The sequence below is a fragment of the Nannospalax galili genome, unplaced genomic scaffold, assembly GCF_000622305.1.
Source record: "Nannospalax galili isolate Female #2095 unplaced genomic scaffold, S.galili_v1.0 scaffold485, whole genome shotgun sequence".
NCBI classification, from domain to species: Eukaryota; Metazoa; Chordata; class Mammalia; order Rodentia; family Spalacidae; genus Nannospalax; species Nannospalax galili.
In genome coordinates, this window is record NW_008354534.1 from 1391694 (window position 1) to 1409760 (window position 18067).

Sequence of the window (18067 nt, forward strand, 5' to 3'; positions counted from 1 at the left end):
TAGACAGTAACTCCACATAAGACAGAAAAGATTCAAACCAAGAGTAGTGGCCAAAGCTGACTCAGTGTGTTCAGCCATTCAACCTAGGCATTCTGGAGAGTGATGGCAGTGGCTGGGCTGAGCCTGAATTAGGGTGCTTTTCTTGCAGGGAGCCCCTGCAGGGAGCTCTTCTGGGATGATGGGCAGCATTCATCCTATTCAGTCTCCCTACATCCCCGAGGCCAGTGCTCCTGATTGAACAGATGACCACAAGGAAGGGAGAAGGCAGGTCACAGATACAGGGTAAACTTAGACCTGGCAAGCCACACACCTTCTCTGCACATCCTGGGAAATACATGCCATTGACTAATAACTAACACAGAGCCAGAAATGCAGTGACATGTCCCCTCTTCCATAGGCCCTCTGTCATTTACCTGTTTTGATCAGGTCATTTGAAAATGAAGTTTTAGGAATGAAACACAGTAACAGCATTGGCAGTGGCATGACCCATGACCTCAGAGGGCAAAAGCCACAGAGGTTTAGTCTGTTCTGAAGTTCACTGTCTTAGAAATGGCAATGTTTCCATATGGAATATTAATCATGAGATGCTTAACACAGAAATGACCCTGATCACTGTGGAGTCTGTACCACTGGTTTATCATTAGGAAACTGAAGCCTGGAGGGAAATAGAGAGTCAGGCAAATCAGAGCTCATGAACTCGCCTGCGTGCATGTATTGTGCCTCCCTCAACCTCAGGGACCACCAAGGACAGAAAGAAGACTCATGGTGGGATTTGAAAAGGGTCTGCAGCTGTTATTTTCTTCACCCTGTCACTGCTAGGGGACCCTACACCAACTAGCTGCATTGCAATTTATGACATTTCAATCTTCTTGCTGACGTCAGAGCTTGGACCAGCCCAGGGTGTGTGTGTGTGTGTGTGTGGTCTTAGTGGAGTTTTTATTAAAGGGTTTTTCCAATATCAAATGGCGAGAGTTCTGATTATTTTCTTTCCCTGTTGTTTTTTCATGGGACCAAAAGTGAGTGGAAGTTCATAGTTAGTTTCTTTGAACTTGAGGAAGTAAGAAACAGGTTATTCTTTGAGGAGTGTAATATGAGTTTGGGGTTCTAACACGTTTGGCTTTTGCTTGTGGATATGGCTGCTAAGTTTCCCAGGAAGGCAAGCCCAGTTTTGGGGATGCTCACCGAAGGAAAGGGGTTTGGGGATTTCTTTCTGCATGCTTGGAAAACTTGCTTCTCAGACCTCTAGGTTTGTGAATCAGGTTCCACCTCCATCCTTATGAACTTTGTTTCATTCCTCACCTGAGCAGGGTTGGAAGACACACACCCTGACAGACAAAACCGACCCAGCTCCTTTCCCCTTCTAGCCTGGGCTGGGCCTCAGACTAGCCACCACAGCTCTACAGGTACCGTTACCAGGTTTTATATATGAATTGAGGTGTCCTTCCTAAGAGGAGCCACCTTACCACAAGACAAAGGCTCACCCTCTGGGTGATAATGTAAAGTTATGAACAGACTCTCACTGTATTTCAAAACTCTGCCTTAGGAAAAAGAAGTACAGGTACTTAGGTGTTCAGAGTCACCTACTCCTTACCTCTCCTCCAGGCTCATGAGCAAGGATGTCCACATGTCAGACATTGGTCCTGGGGGATCCCTGAACCTCCAGACACTAATAAGTCAATTTCTACATTTCTACCACTCTTGCTGGGAATCCTGACATGGACAAAGGCAGTCTACAGACCTCAGTGGTACTAGGATCGCAGTCAACCCTGCCCTGCTCACTGGTTGGCAAAGGCCTCACCTTCTCTTAGCCCTAAGATTGTTCTATTCCCTTAGTGCTCTAATACTGATTAATTGGAAAAGTTATATCAGTCTCATAAGCTCAGAGGAACTTGGACATCGGACCAACCAGCCTAGAGTGAATGGCATGCCTAACATTTTGAAGGATGTTGAAAAGGACTTGAAAAGAATTTTTGAAAAGGATTTTGTATTCCAGCACAGGGCAGAGGCAGGGGTTGGGGGTAGGGAGATATGAAGTCCCACTCCTAACTAAGGAGCTACTGGCATAGGATGGCTGCTAGGAGAGGAAGAGTCCATTTTCTTCAAGGGTGCTGTGCCTGGTAGGCCAACCACTGGCCAGGGCCAGTTCCACGCTCAAGGGATTTGGACAACATAAATTAGACTCACTGTTGGGGTTTGGGGGAAGCATGAAGGTGGGTGGGTAGGGAGTAGGGGTGGATCTGGGAGGAGCTGGGCAAAGAAGGAATATGATCAAAATACATTGTAGGAAACTCTCAAAGAATTAATTTTTACAACAAGGATTTTGTACATGGTGCTTTCATGCACTGTCTTCCCCAACATTAATAGTTCTGCTCCTTCAAAGTGTTGAAAATAATTTTTATGAGATATTAGACTATTTCCAGAAGCTCTTGTGGAGCCAACAGAAATGCACCTGTAACTGAGGTATTTGGGTAGCTTCTGTGAGATGCAGAGGGAGAATAAACCTGTGTGAGACCCAGCGGCCAGATTCAGTGTGGCCCCTAGGCTTCTTTTCTTGGGAAGGATCTGGGGTGTCAGAATTGACTCTTGGTGATCTTGGCTTTTTTCTCTGCAGCTCCGAGAAGCAAAGGCTCACTGCGGTGGAGAGCCCTGGCTGCTCAGCCCTGTGCCCATGAGAGCTCCCTTTGCTCCCCTCCCGGGTTCCTGAGGGTCTACACCTGGCCCACACATCAGCATGCAATGCTCAGCACGTCCTCTAAAGCCCTTTCTTCTCCCCACAGCTAGCATGCCGACCAGTGAGACAGAGTCTGTAAACACAGAGAATGTAAGTGGTGAAGGCGAAACCCAGGGCTGCTGTGGAAGTCTCTGGTGAGTGTGGAGGCCGCTTATCTTCCTTGGTCCTCATGTTTTAGGGAAGCTAATGGTGAGAAGACACTCCAGTTGGCAGTGGAGCCATAGGGCCCTGACAAGAGAGTGGGTGGGCTCCAAGACTGCCTTCACCCCTTGGGCACCCCTCTTTCTGTACCAGGCCCTTTGGGGCATCCCAGCATCTCACAAGCCTCTTACTATGAAGTTGTCCTGCTGAGGCAGAGCCTGAGACATGTGCTGCTTAACCCAGCCACCTGCTGTGTTCATTAGGTGCTGGTGGAAAAGAAGAGGCGCGACCAAGACTGGGCCCTCTGGGTGTCGGCGGTGGGGGTAAAGGCGGAATTCTCTTTCCAGTTGGGTTTGGCATCTGCTTTGGAGGAAAAGCTTGAATGGCAGAGTCGCTGACTAGAATGTACCACACTTAAATTTTCCTTCACCCGCAGCACCTTCCCAACCTCATCCCTAGCAGCTGGATCTGAAGGCCCCGCCTTCCTCTGCTCATGGCCTCTTGTTCAGAGCCCTGCACTACTCTGTCCTAATGTGCGGGATGCCATCTCATTAAGACTGCGGGCTTTTTTGAGATGACTGGGCTGCAGCAGTGGGGTTTGGGCGGGATGCTGAACCAGCAAAGCAGAATGTGCTGAGTACTGCCCGCTTTGGGGAGCCCTGTGCTGTTTTGTTTGCTTTCTGCTGATATCCTTTACATCTTATCTCTGTAAGGTACAGGTGTCATTTTTAAGAGAACTCAATCCCATCATTTGCAGAGTTTCATAAAAATGACACACTGTGGTGTAGTGCCACAATGGCTGGTGAAGTGATTTTGCCCCTCTTCTGCTCTGCCCTCCCTGTGGCATGAAGTAGGTGGAGAATGGGGTTGCCCTCCCCATTTTACAGATGTGGACACTGATGCTTCACAGGGCATGCTGCGCTTCCATCCTCACCCAGTCAGTGGTCAGTGGAGCCAGGATCCCTCTCCCACAGGAGTGGTAACTTCTGCTGTTGAGATGGTTGGCTGGGCTACAGGCAGCAGAGGCCCTGCTGGCTTCCATTAGAGTAACAGAAGACACCGGTGCTGCTGCCAGGGCCGCTGGGATAGCTGAGAATCTTCTCTTATCTGGGCCTTGAGGGTCCTCAGCCTGCCTGCCTGGCTCTGGCAGCACCTTGCGTCCACTCTGCCCTTAACCCAGCTGGCCGGCCGCAGCCACCGGGGACTAGAATCCTGGCTTCTGTGCATGGCTTCAAACTTCTCTGCTGCAGCGATGGGAGCATGTGCTCAGCCCTTCCAACTGGGACTCTTGACACTGTTTTTCTTTTCTTTCAGTCAAGCCATTTCAAAATCCAAACTCAGGTCAGTATCTTCTTCCTATTTTTTTCTGAGAGTGTGTTGGGTCTTTTTTATGTTATGTTTTTCTATTTTAAATTCTGACTTTTACATAATTGCTCTAGACTTGTGTTTTGCTCCATGGCTTATAACATGGAAACAGAAGTTCAGTCTTTAACTGTTACAAGCCTGCCTTAGGGCAGCAGGGTAGGAGGGACGAACCAACAGGACACAACCATGAAAAATATTTTTCTCTGGTCACTTCTCTAAGATTTTCCACAAAGAAATTTCAAGAAGCCATCTAAGGCACCAGTAATATTCAGTTTCTAGATGCAGGTTACATATTCACTTTGTGTCATTGCACCATCTGCCTACTTTCCCATATGTGTACTTTCCCATATGTATTATTTCTCCATTAATGACATTTCTCCTGCCTGCCATACACAATGAACATTAAATATATAGCTTAAAGCTGTAGAAATGCTAGAAGAAAATCTTTGTGACCATGGGTTAGGAAAAGGTTTCTTAAAATATGTTAGTCATGGGTCTGGAGAGATGGCTCAGCAGTTAAGAACACTGGTTGTTCTTGCAGAAGACCCAGGTTCAAATCCCAGCACCCACATGGCAGCTAACAACTGTCCATAACTCCAGTTCCAGGGGATCCAACAGCCTCTTCTGTCTTCCATGAGCATTGCATGACACGGGTGCACTTACCCACATGCAGGCATAACACTCATACACATAAAATAAAAATAATAAATAAAATATTTTTTAAAAAATATGTTGGTCTAGCCGGGCATGGTGGCACACGCCTTTAATCCCAGCACTCGGGAGGCAGAGGCAGGTGGATCTCTGTGATTTCAAGGCCAGCCTGGTCTACATAGTAAGTTCCAGGACAGCTGGGGCTACAGGGAGACCCTGTCTCAAAAAGACCAAAACAAAAAACAAAACAAAACAAAAAGTTGGTCAATGCATGATCCATAACAAAAAAAATTATTAACATGGTTCCCACCAAAATAAATGCTTCTGCCTTTATTTCATTATAAAATAGAAAGATAAGCCACATACTTGACACAATATTTGCAAACCATATTTATAAAAGACTAGCACCTAATACATAGAAAATACTATGTAAAGACAGTATCAGTGATGAAACAGCCCAATAAAAGTGGATAGTGGGTTTTAACAGGCATGTCACTAAAGAAGAGACATGCATGGTATGTGAGCACATGAAATGATCATTGCTCATTAGGAATATGCAAGTTTAAATCACAGTTACATACCACTACACTAGATCACAGTAAACATCCGATGCTGCCAAGTTCTGACACAGACACTGACCAATGGGTATTTTTGTACAATGCTTTTGGACATATTAATGACAACTGTTTTGAAAAATCAGTGTTCTAGTTAGCTTTCAATTGCTGTGATAAAAACACTGACCAAAACCAACTTGGGGAGGAAAGGGTTTATTTGGCTTACGGCACAATTCATCATCAAGGGAGGCCAAGGCAGGAACTCAGGCAGGAACCTGGAGCACAGACCATGGAGGAACACTGCTTACTGGCCTGCTCCCCTGGCCCGTGCTCAACCTGCTTTCTTATACAATACAGGACCATCTTCCCAGGGGTGGCACTGCCCACAGTGGGTTGGGCCCTCCCTCATCACTCAACAATCAAGAAAATGCCCCAGTGAACAAAATTCCCCAATTGAGATTCCCTCTAACCCAGGTGTGTCAAGCTGGCAACTGAAGCTGTCCAGAACAATCAGTTCAGTAGTTGTTTTTTTTATATAAGTTTAAACATTTATGATAGGGCATAGCAATCCCAATTCAAAGGTATTTATGTAAGAGAAATAAAGTTAGATGCTTACACAAAAATCTACACAAATATTTATAGTGGTTTTACCCATCCATTTGGGAAATAACCCAAATGTCCATCAAATAAATGGGTAGACAAATTGTGGTTTAGCCATAAGGTACAATACCTCTCAGCAACAGAAAGAAAAAGAAAGGAAAAAAAATAAAACAACTACTTATAGGGCTGGTGAGATGGCTTAGTAGATATGGACATGTAAGCCTGCTGACCTGTGTTTGATCCCTGCAACCCACATAGAGGTAGAAGAGAGCTGACTCCACAGAGTTGTCCTCTGACTGCCGTGCATATGCATGGCACATGTGCCCCATGCATACATCATGCACACACATGCTAATAATAATTTTTTAAAAACATTTTTGGCCAGGCATGATGGCATGGTGGCATGTGCCTTTAATCCCAGGACTCAGGAGGCAGAGGCAGGTAAATCTCTGTAAGATCCAGGCCAGCCTGGTCTACATAGTGAGTTCCAAGCCAGCTGGGGCTACAAGGAGACCCTGTCTCACAAAGACAGAAAAAAATCAAACCTACTGATAATGTAACAACACTGATGAATCTCAAACACATTTTTGATAAGAGAAATCAGTCTCTGATTTTACGGCACTCTGAAACAAAACAATGGGGACAAGAAATAGATGAGCAGTCATCGAGCTGGAGATGAGAGCCACAAAGGGACTCACTTGAGTGGTGGATGTATCCTATATCCTGACCATGTGTAGAACGAAAAAGAATAAATTTTACTGCATGTAAATTATATCTCAAGTCAGACCTAGAACAAAATTTAAAAGTCTTATTGTAGGTTCCTGCTACCAAAAACCATAGACGTGCTTACTACTTTGGCCCCTGACTCTCGTCCTCTGCCTCAACTTTTGAAACCCCTCCCGTATTCCTTCCTGAATCCGTAGTCATGCTGGATTGCCCTGTTTTCAAAGGTGTTCCACTTGGCACCTCCCCATCCAGTGCCTTTTACCTCACAGTCTCCTCTGGGAGGATTGCTTTTCCATCTGCCTCTGGGGACACTCTTATTCAGCCCTTAAGGTCCAGTTCAACTCTCTGCTTTGCAGAGAAGTCTTTTCTGAGCTTTCCAAAGAGCTCCCTTCTTGATCCTACATCGTGTATCTGGGACGGACCTTGGTATGAGTTTGCAGTTGTCTTTTACTCACAACCCTACCTGCCTATCAATGCCAGTGACCATGGGCCTGAGACTTATTCAGCTCCGTTTTCCAACACTAGGCGCTAGGGCCCAGGAAAGCTGACCTCCTAGTTACCTGCACATACTCAGAACCCAGTGAGAGGCAAGTTGGGAGTGCTACGTATTTCCAGGGGACAGGACACTGAAGTCTCCTAGATGTGGAAGTCGCTTGTGCCTTGTCACCTCTGTATAAGATAGACCCACCAAGCATAGCCTTTTCGTAAGTGGTGAATCATGTGTCCCAAGGAGAGCTCAGCTTTGAGTAGATAGAAGCTTCACATCCTCAGTAGAGTTACTTGTGCTGTTCATCATGCCTTCTGTTAGAAACTGCACATCAGAAGGAAACCAAAGTGCACCCCGCTAGATCCAGGTCTCAGTGAGGTCGCCCCACAGTTCATTCTTACTGGCTTCCTGGGTTCCATTTATTGTGTGGTAACACAGATGACACAGCGTGGATCTCCTTGAGTCATCTTTCTAGAGTAAGTGTCCCCGTCCCTGTCACTGAGGCAGTATGGCCAGGAGAGGAGGGACTTTGCTGCCTGGCTGACTCTTCCTGGGATCCAAGGTTGTTGATGTGTGGTACAATTTGCCTAACTGTCCCCTGGTGTTAAGGAGGCAGGGAGCATTTTCCACAAGGAGATGGGCAAAGGGAGAGAATAGTTCCCTAATTACAAATAGAAATGGAAGGGGGGTTACACTACGTGTCTAGTTGGTTCTGTTCATTTTATTTTTATGAAAACATGATTCAATATTGGATCTTCTCTGAAAGGTATATTTTGAGCTTCGCTAGTTAGAAAGGGCACCTGATGAGTCAGTGTGAAGATGCATGTCCTGCTCCACTTTAACAACTGCCAGGCACCAGAAGAAACTTGGAGATTTGAGAGAGGATTTAAAGTGTCTCTGAAAAGAAAACTATGGTCATAGATTGTTTTGCTGCCTGAAAACTTCTAATGATTGGGCTGCCACAAAAGATGTCTGTAAACAAGCTAAGTGGCTCTGCACCCCGTCTCTGATAGATCTACGTGCCTTGTGGGGCTGCATGAGCTTCAGATGTCTACAAGTACGGACTTCTATCTTCATGAGAGTCTATAAACCTCCAGATTCTCTAACCCACTTGAAGGCTGCATATGATAGATTCTAGAGTTATTTATAGCCATAGGAAGGGAACCCATAGCATGATTCATTCAAGATTATATTTCTAAAAACTGTGTGTTAAGACTAGCAGTTTACATCATTGGGCCTGTTCATTTCTGTGCTGTTGGTTCGCATCTTTCCTTCCTGAGCCCCGACTCTAATCTGAACCTTTATTGCTTAGTAACATTTACTGTCCTGAGATCCCATATCATTGATCATCTAGGGAGCAATGCTTGTCTTTCAGCCGACGCTGGCGTCGCTGGAACCGATTTAATCGCAGAAGATGCAGGGCTGCTGTGAAGTCTGTCACGTTTTACTGGCTGGTGATTGTCCTGGTGTTTCTCAACACTTTAACCATTTCCTCTGAGCACTACAATCAGCCAGATTGGCTGACGCAGATTCAAGGTATGGACAGAAGTCCTTCTTCTAAATTAGAGATGCTCGCAGATAGATAACTGCTGTTTTGTGTTATCTGATCAAGGTGTAGTGAGGTATTGTAACATTTCTAGTGAAGACTAACGTATATGGTGATAGAAGCATTCAGACTCAGGAACCCCTCGAGCAGGGATACAGACTGCACCATACAGCATAGCACCTTGGAGCTGATGTATGTCCCAATGCTGAGAAAACCAGGATCCAGGAATCTTGGAGTTGGAATTGGGAGGCCCTTCTCCCTGCTGGCTTTAGGAGGTTTATTTTCCCCTTTAGTATTTTCGGCAAGTGGTTTTGGCTCTCCTAATTAGAATGCCTAGAAATGGGGTGTGTGGAGGCCATCCCCAGGAACAGTTCTCCTGGACCGGGCAGTTTGGAGCTCTTGGGTAGGCTTTCCACACATCTGCTTCTGCTACTCTCAAGCCTCCTTGGCATTGTTACCTGCTATTAGAAAACAACATTGGGGTGGGAGGGGCCTTAAGAGATGGCTCAGCAGCTAAGAGCCCTGGCTGTTGTTGCAAAGGACCCAGGTTCCCAGCGTACACGATGGCTAACAACCATCCATAACTCCAGTTCCGGGGGATCCAACACCCTCTTCTGGCCTCTACGGGCATTGCACACATGTAGTGTGCTTGAATGCATGCAGGCAAAACACTGACACATGGATAATTAAAATAATAAATAAAATATTTTTAATATCATTAGCACTTTGAAGGTGGCTCAGTGAGTGCCTGCTGCACAAGCATGAGGACCTGAGTTCAAATCCCCAGGGCCCACATAGAAAGCCAGGCATGGTCACATATACCTGCAACCTCAGCTCCGGGGCACAGAGAAAGGAGAATCTCTGGGGCTTGCTGGCCTCCAGCTTAGCTCCAGGTTCAGTGAGAGACCCTGTCTCAAGGGAGTAAGGCAGCACATGATAGACGTCTTTCTTTGGCCCCCACACATGTGCACATCTGCACACACATTTGTGTGCACACCACACATACACACTCCTCCCACACACAGAGAAAAATTAATAGAAATCTTAAAATGACACTTCTTGCTTCACAGTGGCATAGTTATCCCAAACAGGGTTTTTTGTTGTTGTTAAAAGACAAAAACAAAAAAACTATAATATGATCATAATGCAGAATCATAGCTTTTAGCATTGAGAGACTCTAGAAATTTGTGTGATAAACTGTATCTACCCATTTTTATAGTCAATGAAACTGAGGCCCAGAGAAACCGAGTGACTTCCCCAGACTCACACATCTAGGTAGCAAGAGACCCAAAGATCAGCAGGTCATCAGCAATAAGGACAAACCTCTGCCTCTGGAGCAGTAGCAGACAGGGATGGGCACTGCTACACTTCCTGTAGGGACTAATGGGAGGCAAGAGCCAGGAAAGACGAGGAACTAGAGGCAGACTCAGAGCTCACCTGACCTTGGTCTTTCCAGATATTGCGAACAAAGTCCTCTTGGCTCTGTTCACCTGCGAGATGCTGGTAAAAATGTACAGCTTGGGTCTCCAGGCATATTTCGTCTCTCTCTTCAACCGGTTTGATTGCTTCGTGGTGTGTGGCGGGATCACTGAAACCATCCTGGTGGAGCTGGAGATCATGTCTCCTCTGGGCATCTCTGTGTTTCGGTGCGTGCGTCTCCTGAGAATCTTCAAAGTGACCAGGTAAAGATTCGGGCATCATCCTGTGGCTGATCAGGCGAGGTTCTGCTCCACCAGGCACGGGGCTCTGAGCTCACTTCTCTTGACTTGTAGGCACTGGACTTCCCTGAGCAACCTGGTGGCGTCCTTGTTAAACTCCATGAAGTCCATCGCTTCACTGCTGCTGCTGCTTTTCCTCTTCATCATCATCTTCTCCCTGCTGGGAATGCAGCTGTTTGGTGGGAAGTTTAATTTTGATGAAACACAAACCAAGAGAAGCACCTTTGACAACTTCCCGCAAGCCCTGCTGACTGTGTTCCAGGTGAGTCCGCCCGCCTCCCTCCAGTGCCTGAAACACTCGCAGTGAGCAGAAGCCAGACCCTTGCCTTTCTTATTCTGCACACAGCTCAGGAACACACAAAGACTCCATTTTATTAACAATTTCTGCCTCTGGGAAATTTTGTGCCTTATAAATGATTTGTTTTGCAGTGTCCTTGGGCTACCCATGTAATGGACCTTCATCTATTAATTATTTTTATTTTATGTCTATGAGTGTTTTGCCTGTATGTATGTAAGTGCACTACATGCATGCAGTGCTCAGGAACCAGAAGAGGGCATCAGATTCCCTGGAACTAGTGTTAGCTGCCATGTGGGTGCTGGGAACTGAGCCCAGGTTCTCTGTACGAACAGCCAGTGCTCCTAACTGCTGAACCATCTCTTCAGCCCTATGACTTAAACTTTTTGAGCACTGTCTATATTACAACATGACAAACCAAAACACTTTCGTTTCATTTTGTGAGATCTCTGTGAAATGGGCTCTAAAATCCTCTTGTTCTTCGCTAATTTTTTTTATTTTATAATCCCAGGCATATTTGTAATCCTAGCTATACTAGAGTCATGCCAAGAAGTGAATTTGGAAGTCAAATCAGGGTGTCTTGGTGTAGTGAGAGGAGTTGGGTGGTAGGAGCTGTGCCCACCTGTGCCCCTCTCTGCCTGCCCTATGATAGAGTAAGGACATAGGCTCTGAGGCTGCCTGTGCTGTGGGGCCTCTGAGTGACACTGCCACTGGAGCCACAAGGCGCTCCCTACCTTCTGACCTGTAGGCCAGGGTACTGAACCCTCTTCCCACACACTCAGCTGAGCCCTGCCTTGGACATAACCTGAAAGATTCGTGTATACCATCCACCCTCACCAGTTTTCGTGTGTGATGTCAGCAACATCTGAACATCAAGTCCTGTTAGGGAGGCAGGGAGGCATTGAGGGAACAGCAGGGAACAGGTAGGTCCCAGAGTGACTTTTTATGTTCCCTATTCCATCACTTCAGATAGGATACTTACCCTTTTCTGAAGAAGCACAGAGACTAGAGGGAATGATCTGGAAGGTTCTTGCATGGTCATTTGAGGTACACGGAACTGTTGCTATACACAGGGATGTTTTTATTCTACTTGGAACCCCTTCTCACCCAAGAAATTTTTGTACAACTGTATCAAGTATATAAAATAATTATACAAATCAAATGTTTACTGATAATAAATCATAAATAATTTTTAAAACCTTGTCTTTGTACTTAAATTCATGTGCATATAACCACATACACATACATACACATAATAAAAAGAAAAATAACTCCTTTAAAATTCTTTTAAACAACATGTCTTTGGTTTACATATATAATTTTACTATTTACTAAAGACAATGAAAATTTGCATACTAACACATACAATAAATGAAGAATTGAATATTACTGGGTGAGATGGCACATGCCTTTAATCCCACCACATGGGAGGCAGAGACAGGTGGATCTCTGTGAGTTCAAGGCCTGCCTGGTCTACAGAGTGAGACCCTGTCTCAGAAACAAAAAAAAACGACAAAAAACAAGAAAGAATTAAGTCCTGGGGCTGGGGAGACAGCTCAGTCTATAAGTGCCTGCGGTACAAGTATGAGGACCTGAGTTCAAATCCCCAGCATCCACATAAAAAGCCGAGCATGGTGGTACACATTTGTAATCACAGTGTAGGGGTTGGTGGCCAAGACTGGTGAATCCTGGAGCTTATTGGCTAGCTAGCTTAGTGCACTCCAGGTTCAGTGAGAATCCCTGTCTCAAATTACAAGATGAAGAATAACTGCGGAAGACATCCAGCACTGACCTGTGGCCCGCACATGCATGTACACACATGAACATATACACACACATAGAATACACACACATAAATAACTAGATCTTGGTAGAGCATCTTCAACATTTTCCAGAGTTGTCAACATTTTGTATGGTCATCAGTGCTGAGAGTGCCACTTCACATGAATATGTAGCACAAAATGGCAGAAATACATTTAAGTCCATTTCAGAAATTATTGGAAAATTATCCTAAGCCATAATCCATTTCAAAAGCTTTATGAATCTCAAGTCTTCAACTCAAACAGCAGTTTATAAAATCAAATATTCAAACCCAACCCAACCCAAAGATACATTAATTTGATGCTTACATGCTGAGGAACAATAGTAGGAAAATAATGTCTTTGTTTTCTATAATTAAGTCATCATGTTTTTTATAAGAGAAGAAAACTCTGCCGGGCGTGGTGGCGCACGCCTGTAGTCCCAACACTTTGGGAGGCAGAGGGAGGCAGATCTCTGAGTTCAAGGCCAGCCTGGCCTACATAGTGAGTTCCAGGATGGCTGGGGCTACAGGGAGACCCTGCTTCAAAAAGAAAAAAAAAAAAAAAAAAGAGTGGAAAACTCTGTAGATGCACTAAAAACACTGCAGTTCATAACATAGAATAGGCTTGAATATGATTCAAGGGATTTGGGGCAGGGTTTGCTGGCATGTCATGGTGTGAGTATACACTGTGAGTGCATGCATGGTGCTAAGTAATGAATTCAGAACCAAGGCTGTCCTGATGTGCAGTGCAACCCAGACAAACACTGCCAGAAACACCTCAGGTTCATCACAGGTCTGATTTTTAATTGATTTTTGATCGTTGTGTGTTCAGAAACCTTTTGCTCTTGCCAAAGATTTTATGAGCTCACATTTTGTTAAGCAGCCCCACATGATAGCACAGCCACAGCTAAAGAAGCTCTGATAGATCTAGAGGGTCTCATTTTTAAATTATTCTTAAATTTTGACTGCTGGTCAGTTACTCTTTTTTCTAAACTCATGTTCCTTTTCTTATCATACATGTACATAGCACAAAATTTAAGTGTTCTATAAAGATACAAACTGACAGTTTCCCTACTCAGCCACTAACTTCTGGGAGGGCACCATCAGTCCCTAGTTTCTTGTGTGGTCTTAGATTTGTATTTGCTCATAGGTGAGCATCATTTCACCTGCCTACATGAGGTGAGGTTGCACAGAGGGTGGTCCGCTCTGCATACTGTCTTACATCTGGTTTTGTTTTTCATCTCTTAAAGTATCCTCAAGGGCCTTCCGACTTGGTGCACAGAAGGTCCTCCTTTCACTGCGGTATGGATTTCATGGTGTGGATTACCGTTGCTTATATGAGCAGTCCCTCACTGATAAGTAGTTGTGTCCAGTCCTTGCTCATGTAAACAGGACTCAGTGGGTGGTCTTGAGCACACAGGACACGTGAGGTGCATGTGAGATACTAGATGTGGAGGACATCACCTCCAAGGTAAAACTGCTGTATGGAGGGTCTGATTCTCTTAACTCAATGCCTTTAATACCCTGCTCTGTTTACAGGTGGCTCCGTTCGCTCTCAGGCAGCCATGTGGAGACCACCCACGACCTCCTTCATTTCACTGAGCTGGGTGTTTTGCCTCATGGTTGCTGTCTGTCATGGTAGTTTCATCAGGAATAAAATCAACATCCACAGAAATTCCTTTTCTGTGAATTATTTTATCTTTTCTAATCATCTGCCCATTTTGCTGTTTGACTATGATCCCTATGTTTGAATTTTTAAGATGTCTCATCTAGATAGAAGATAAACTCTCTCCTTAGAAGGTAGCATTTTAGAAACCTGCTGTCTATATTTATCTGATTGGATTTCAGGATAGATTGGATTACCAGGCACCATTAGTAGAGAAGATTAAGTTTGAAACTTCAGGTAGCGATTATTTCTACTCTTGATGTGGTGTGTACACTTATATGAGACAATTAGAATCCCCAGACTCTAAATATGCGTAGATATAATTCTGTTTCTGAGGTATATTGACTGTGTGGAATACTATGCATTAATTAAAAAGAATGACAAGAACCTGCTAAATCAGAGGGTCTCTAGGAAATATTGATGAATGGAAAAAAAGCCAGTTTCAGAAGAATTCAGATAATATGGTATGCTTCGTGCCTTGAAAAAGCAGAGACCACACCAGTGGCCTGTTTCCTCTGAGTATGTGTATATAGGCACTTCAACCCATAGACAAAGGCCCCAGAAAGACGTGATGCTGTCTCTGGAGGGAACAAAAAGTGGAGGGTATAATTAGAAGGTACCCGAATCTTACATGTAAAGACTGCTTTTCTTTAGAAGAACGAACTCATCTCTTCACAGAATTAAAAATACATATTTTGAAGATTCTACAGGATACTAGATAGATTTATTTCATTGCCAACCTGTCTGAGAAAGGCAGCCGAGGCCATATTTAGGCAGTGGCCAAGGAGCTCTGGCAGAACAGCCATGAGTTGGGGCTTCTGTCCACTGTCTGACCGCAGCCTCATCTTCTCAGATCCTGACAGGTGAAGACTGGAACGCAGTAATGTATGATGGCATCATGGCTTATGGAGGCCCATCCTCTTCCGGAATGATCGTCTGCATCTACTTCATCATCCTCTTTATCTGTGGCAACTGTATCCTTTGGACCCACCAGGGCTGTGATGTCACTGCCGTTGTCTTGTTCTCTCTCTGAATCTCCCTGTGATGGTGGTGGTAGCGGATGTGGGACCAGAGGAAACAAATGTCTTTCCCTCATTAACTCCATATCACCTTTTCCTCTGCATGGCAGATAGGGGTGGTGTCATGTGAACAGAGCTCCAGCTGTGCTCTGAGGAATGAGAACCAGCTAAGTGAGCCACACCTCGGGGAGACAGCACATGTGCTGGTGCCAGCGGTGATGAAGCTCAGTGTCATGCTGCCCATTCAGGCCATGGCAGCACAGGGGAAGCCCAGCGAGTCTATGTGTTGTCATCACTAGGAAGTTAGAGCTGTCTGTGTCACCTCATGAGCAGTGGGGAGCCATTGATGGATTTACCTACGCACCCCAACTTGACTTTCCTCACCTGTCACTTTGTCTAGCTTTTGCACTACACCGTGCAGCCTTTTTCTAGCTTGTTTGATTCCTTCTCCCCATCCACCACAACTTCTAGACTTCTGCAGTTAGCTCTTGGGTCGATTCATCTACCTCAACCAGACCCTTCAGAGTCCAGTAACATTTGATTGTAGGTATTTTTGTCTCTGGCTCTTCCACACCTAACACAAGACCCTTAATAAATGAATGAACAAGTATACAGACCTCTGGCTCGTCACCCTTCTGATTTAAAGTCTTAATTTGAGTTATTCTCTAAGGAGTCAGATCCCTGTAGCTCTTTCTCCCTCAATCTTTGGCTCATTGATGAGTTTTTTCAGTGTGGAAACCCTAGAGCCAATCTGCCCTGCTGTCCTTAGGGACAATGTTTTATGCTATGAGGTTTCTAGGAAAATCCCTGTCTTAGCAATTCTACCTCTCTGAGTCCCTAGGCTCAACTCTAGTACCCCCCCCCCTTTCCAGGGGGCACCTCTGCCTGTCTCCTACCCAGGGATGAGTGCATCTACCTCTGAGCCCTCATCACATTTTGTCCATGTCCGTGGCTGTGCTCAGGGTCCGCTGTCCACTGGAACTAGGGGTGGACACTCCTCTACCTCCTCAACCAGATCACAGCTTTGCGAGTCAGGAATCTTCTTTTTTGTGTTTGTGTGTTTCACTGTAGGCCACTTGAGAACACTTGCTATCCCCTGCTTTCTCTTCTGCTCTTCCTGATCAACTCTAGCTGCATCATATCCCAGCCTTGGGTCTCCAGAGTGCCCTCTGCCCCTTCTCTCTGGGTCCATGCTGAAGTTCTTCGAAGCATGCTGTGACGTGAGATGCTAAAGAGATACTGATGTGCTCTGTCTCAAACTTGAACAGATGCTCCATTTGGCATGTTTCCGCCCATACTCCCAGTTCTCTGCAGGGGGCTGGCCAGCCAGAGGCGCTCTGTAGATAGTTCTGAACAAATTCCACAGCACACCCCTGTTTAGAAGGTCTGGACCATGCCTCTAAGTGCAGTTTCTGCATGTTGCTCCAGATTTGCGTCAGCGTCCCAGAAGAGTTTAGTGTCATTGCAAGGTTAGGGATGTGATCGTTTCTTTACAGGGCCCATTGAGAGGCATGCTCAGTACAGCTCTTCCCAGCACTGACCCCCATCTAAGCCACCATCGTGCATACCTACCCATCTGAGTTCTTATGTTTCCCAAGCTGTCTCCAGTCTAGGACAGCTGCTTCCTCTGGCTTCTTGCAACTCTAGTTGACACACAGGCTAGCCTGCCAGATGTACTTAAAAAGTCTTGATGTAACTTGTTCACATTTTGGTTCTCTTGAAAACTTTGAATGGAATTATACCCAGTGTTCCCTCAGAGTTCTCACTTTATTCCGGCATTAGTGTACACTGACTCATGTGCTCAGCCGCCCACTGGGAGTCTCTAGGATACAGGGCACAAGAGGCCACAGTATGCCTCTCCTGTCTCTCCCAAGGTAGGTCCTGCTATAGGCTGAGTATAAGACTCAGAGGAGCCCAAGACATAGTTATTAGCATGAGCCATCTCATGCATCATCCTCAGACCCCTGGGCTTCTCACAGTGTTCTTAATTGCTAGTGAGACGGTAACTGAATCTTCTGGTTCAAGACTCTTGTTTAGAAAATGCTTTGAAAAATTCAAGGAAACCTTATAAGCAGCTTCATAACTAAAAAACTTAATAAGTGGCCTGCACGTGGTGGCACATGCCTTTGATCCCAGTATTCAGAAGGTACAGGCAGGTGGAATTCAAGGCCAGCATGGTCTATACTGGGAGTTCTTGCCTAGCCAGGGCTACATAGCGAGACACTGTTTAAAAACAAAGAACTAAATGCCTTCATTCACCTAATGTTTTACCATTTATAGAAGTCAGGTTCAGTCATAGTGGAGACCTTCGGAAGATAGCCCAATACCTGCTGGCAGGAAGACCAGCTTGTGCTCTGTAGCCAGTGTCTGTGGGATGAAGAGTGAAGGAACTAGCCACAGACTCTGGAGGCCTCTTCAGAGGAGAAAGCCTCCTACCTACCATACTATATAATGAGATTATCATTTGAATAACAAGGCCTTTGGAGGAGTCTAACTTGAAAAAGAATCCCTTGAATGTATGTCACAGTATGTGCTCTCAAAGACACAAAGCAAAACATAAGATATTTCTTAACATGTGTGCACACTACCGTATGCAAACAAGGAGACAATGAAATCTGTGGGTTTCCGTGGATTTCTGTGGCTCTTGATCTTACCTCTCTTCAGCAGACCTTCCATTGGTTTCTACGTTTTTATTTTGTTTTTTTCAAATGTGGGATTTTACCAAGTCCTCCAGTTTTACCAAGTAAGTATAGCACTAGGGATGGTC

The 18067-nt window shown here is 45.3% G+C and overlaps 1 protein-coding gene across 2 annotated transcripts in view; it reads left to right on the forward strand.

Moving 5' to 3' along the window:
* The window catches only part of Cacna1d (calcium voltage-gated channel subunit alpha1 D), a 357002-nt gene that overhangs the window by 261963 nt on the left and 76972 nt on the right, over nt 1-18067 (forward strand). The window contains exons 10-16 of one of the 2 annotated variants that reach the window (XM_008851828.2): nt 2778-2865; nt 3136-3195; nt 4187-4213; nt 8631-8791; nt 10258-10483; nt 10574-10781; nt 15135-15255. In XM_008851828.2, coding sequence (XP_008850050.1) covers nt 2778-2865; nt 3136-3195; nt 4187-4213; nt 8631-8791; nt 10258-10483; nt 10574-10781; nt 15135-15255 — 891 coding nt within the window. The remainder of the gene's footprint in view (nt 1-2777; nt 2866-3135; nt 3196-4186; nt 4214-8630; nt 8792-10257; nt 10484-10573; nt 10782-15134; nt 15256-18067) is intronic. The other variant, XM_008851829.2, reaches the window with a different exon arrangement.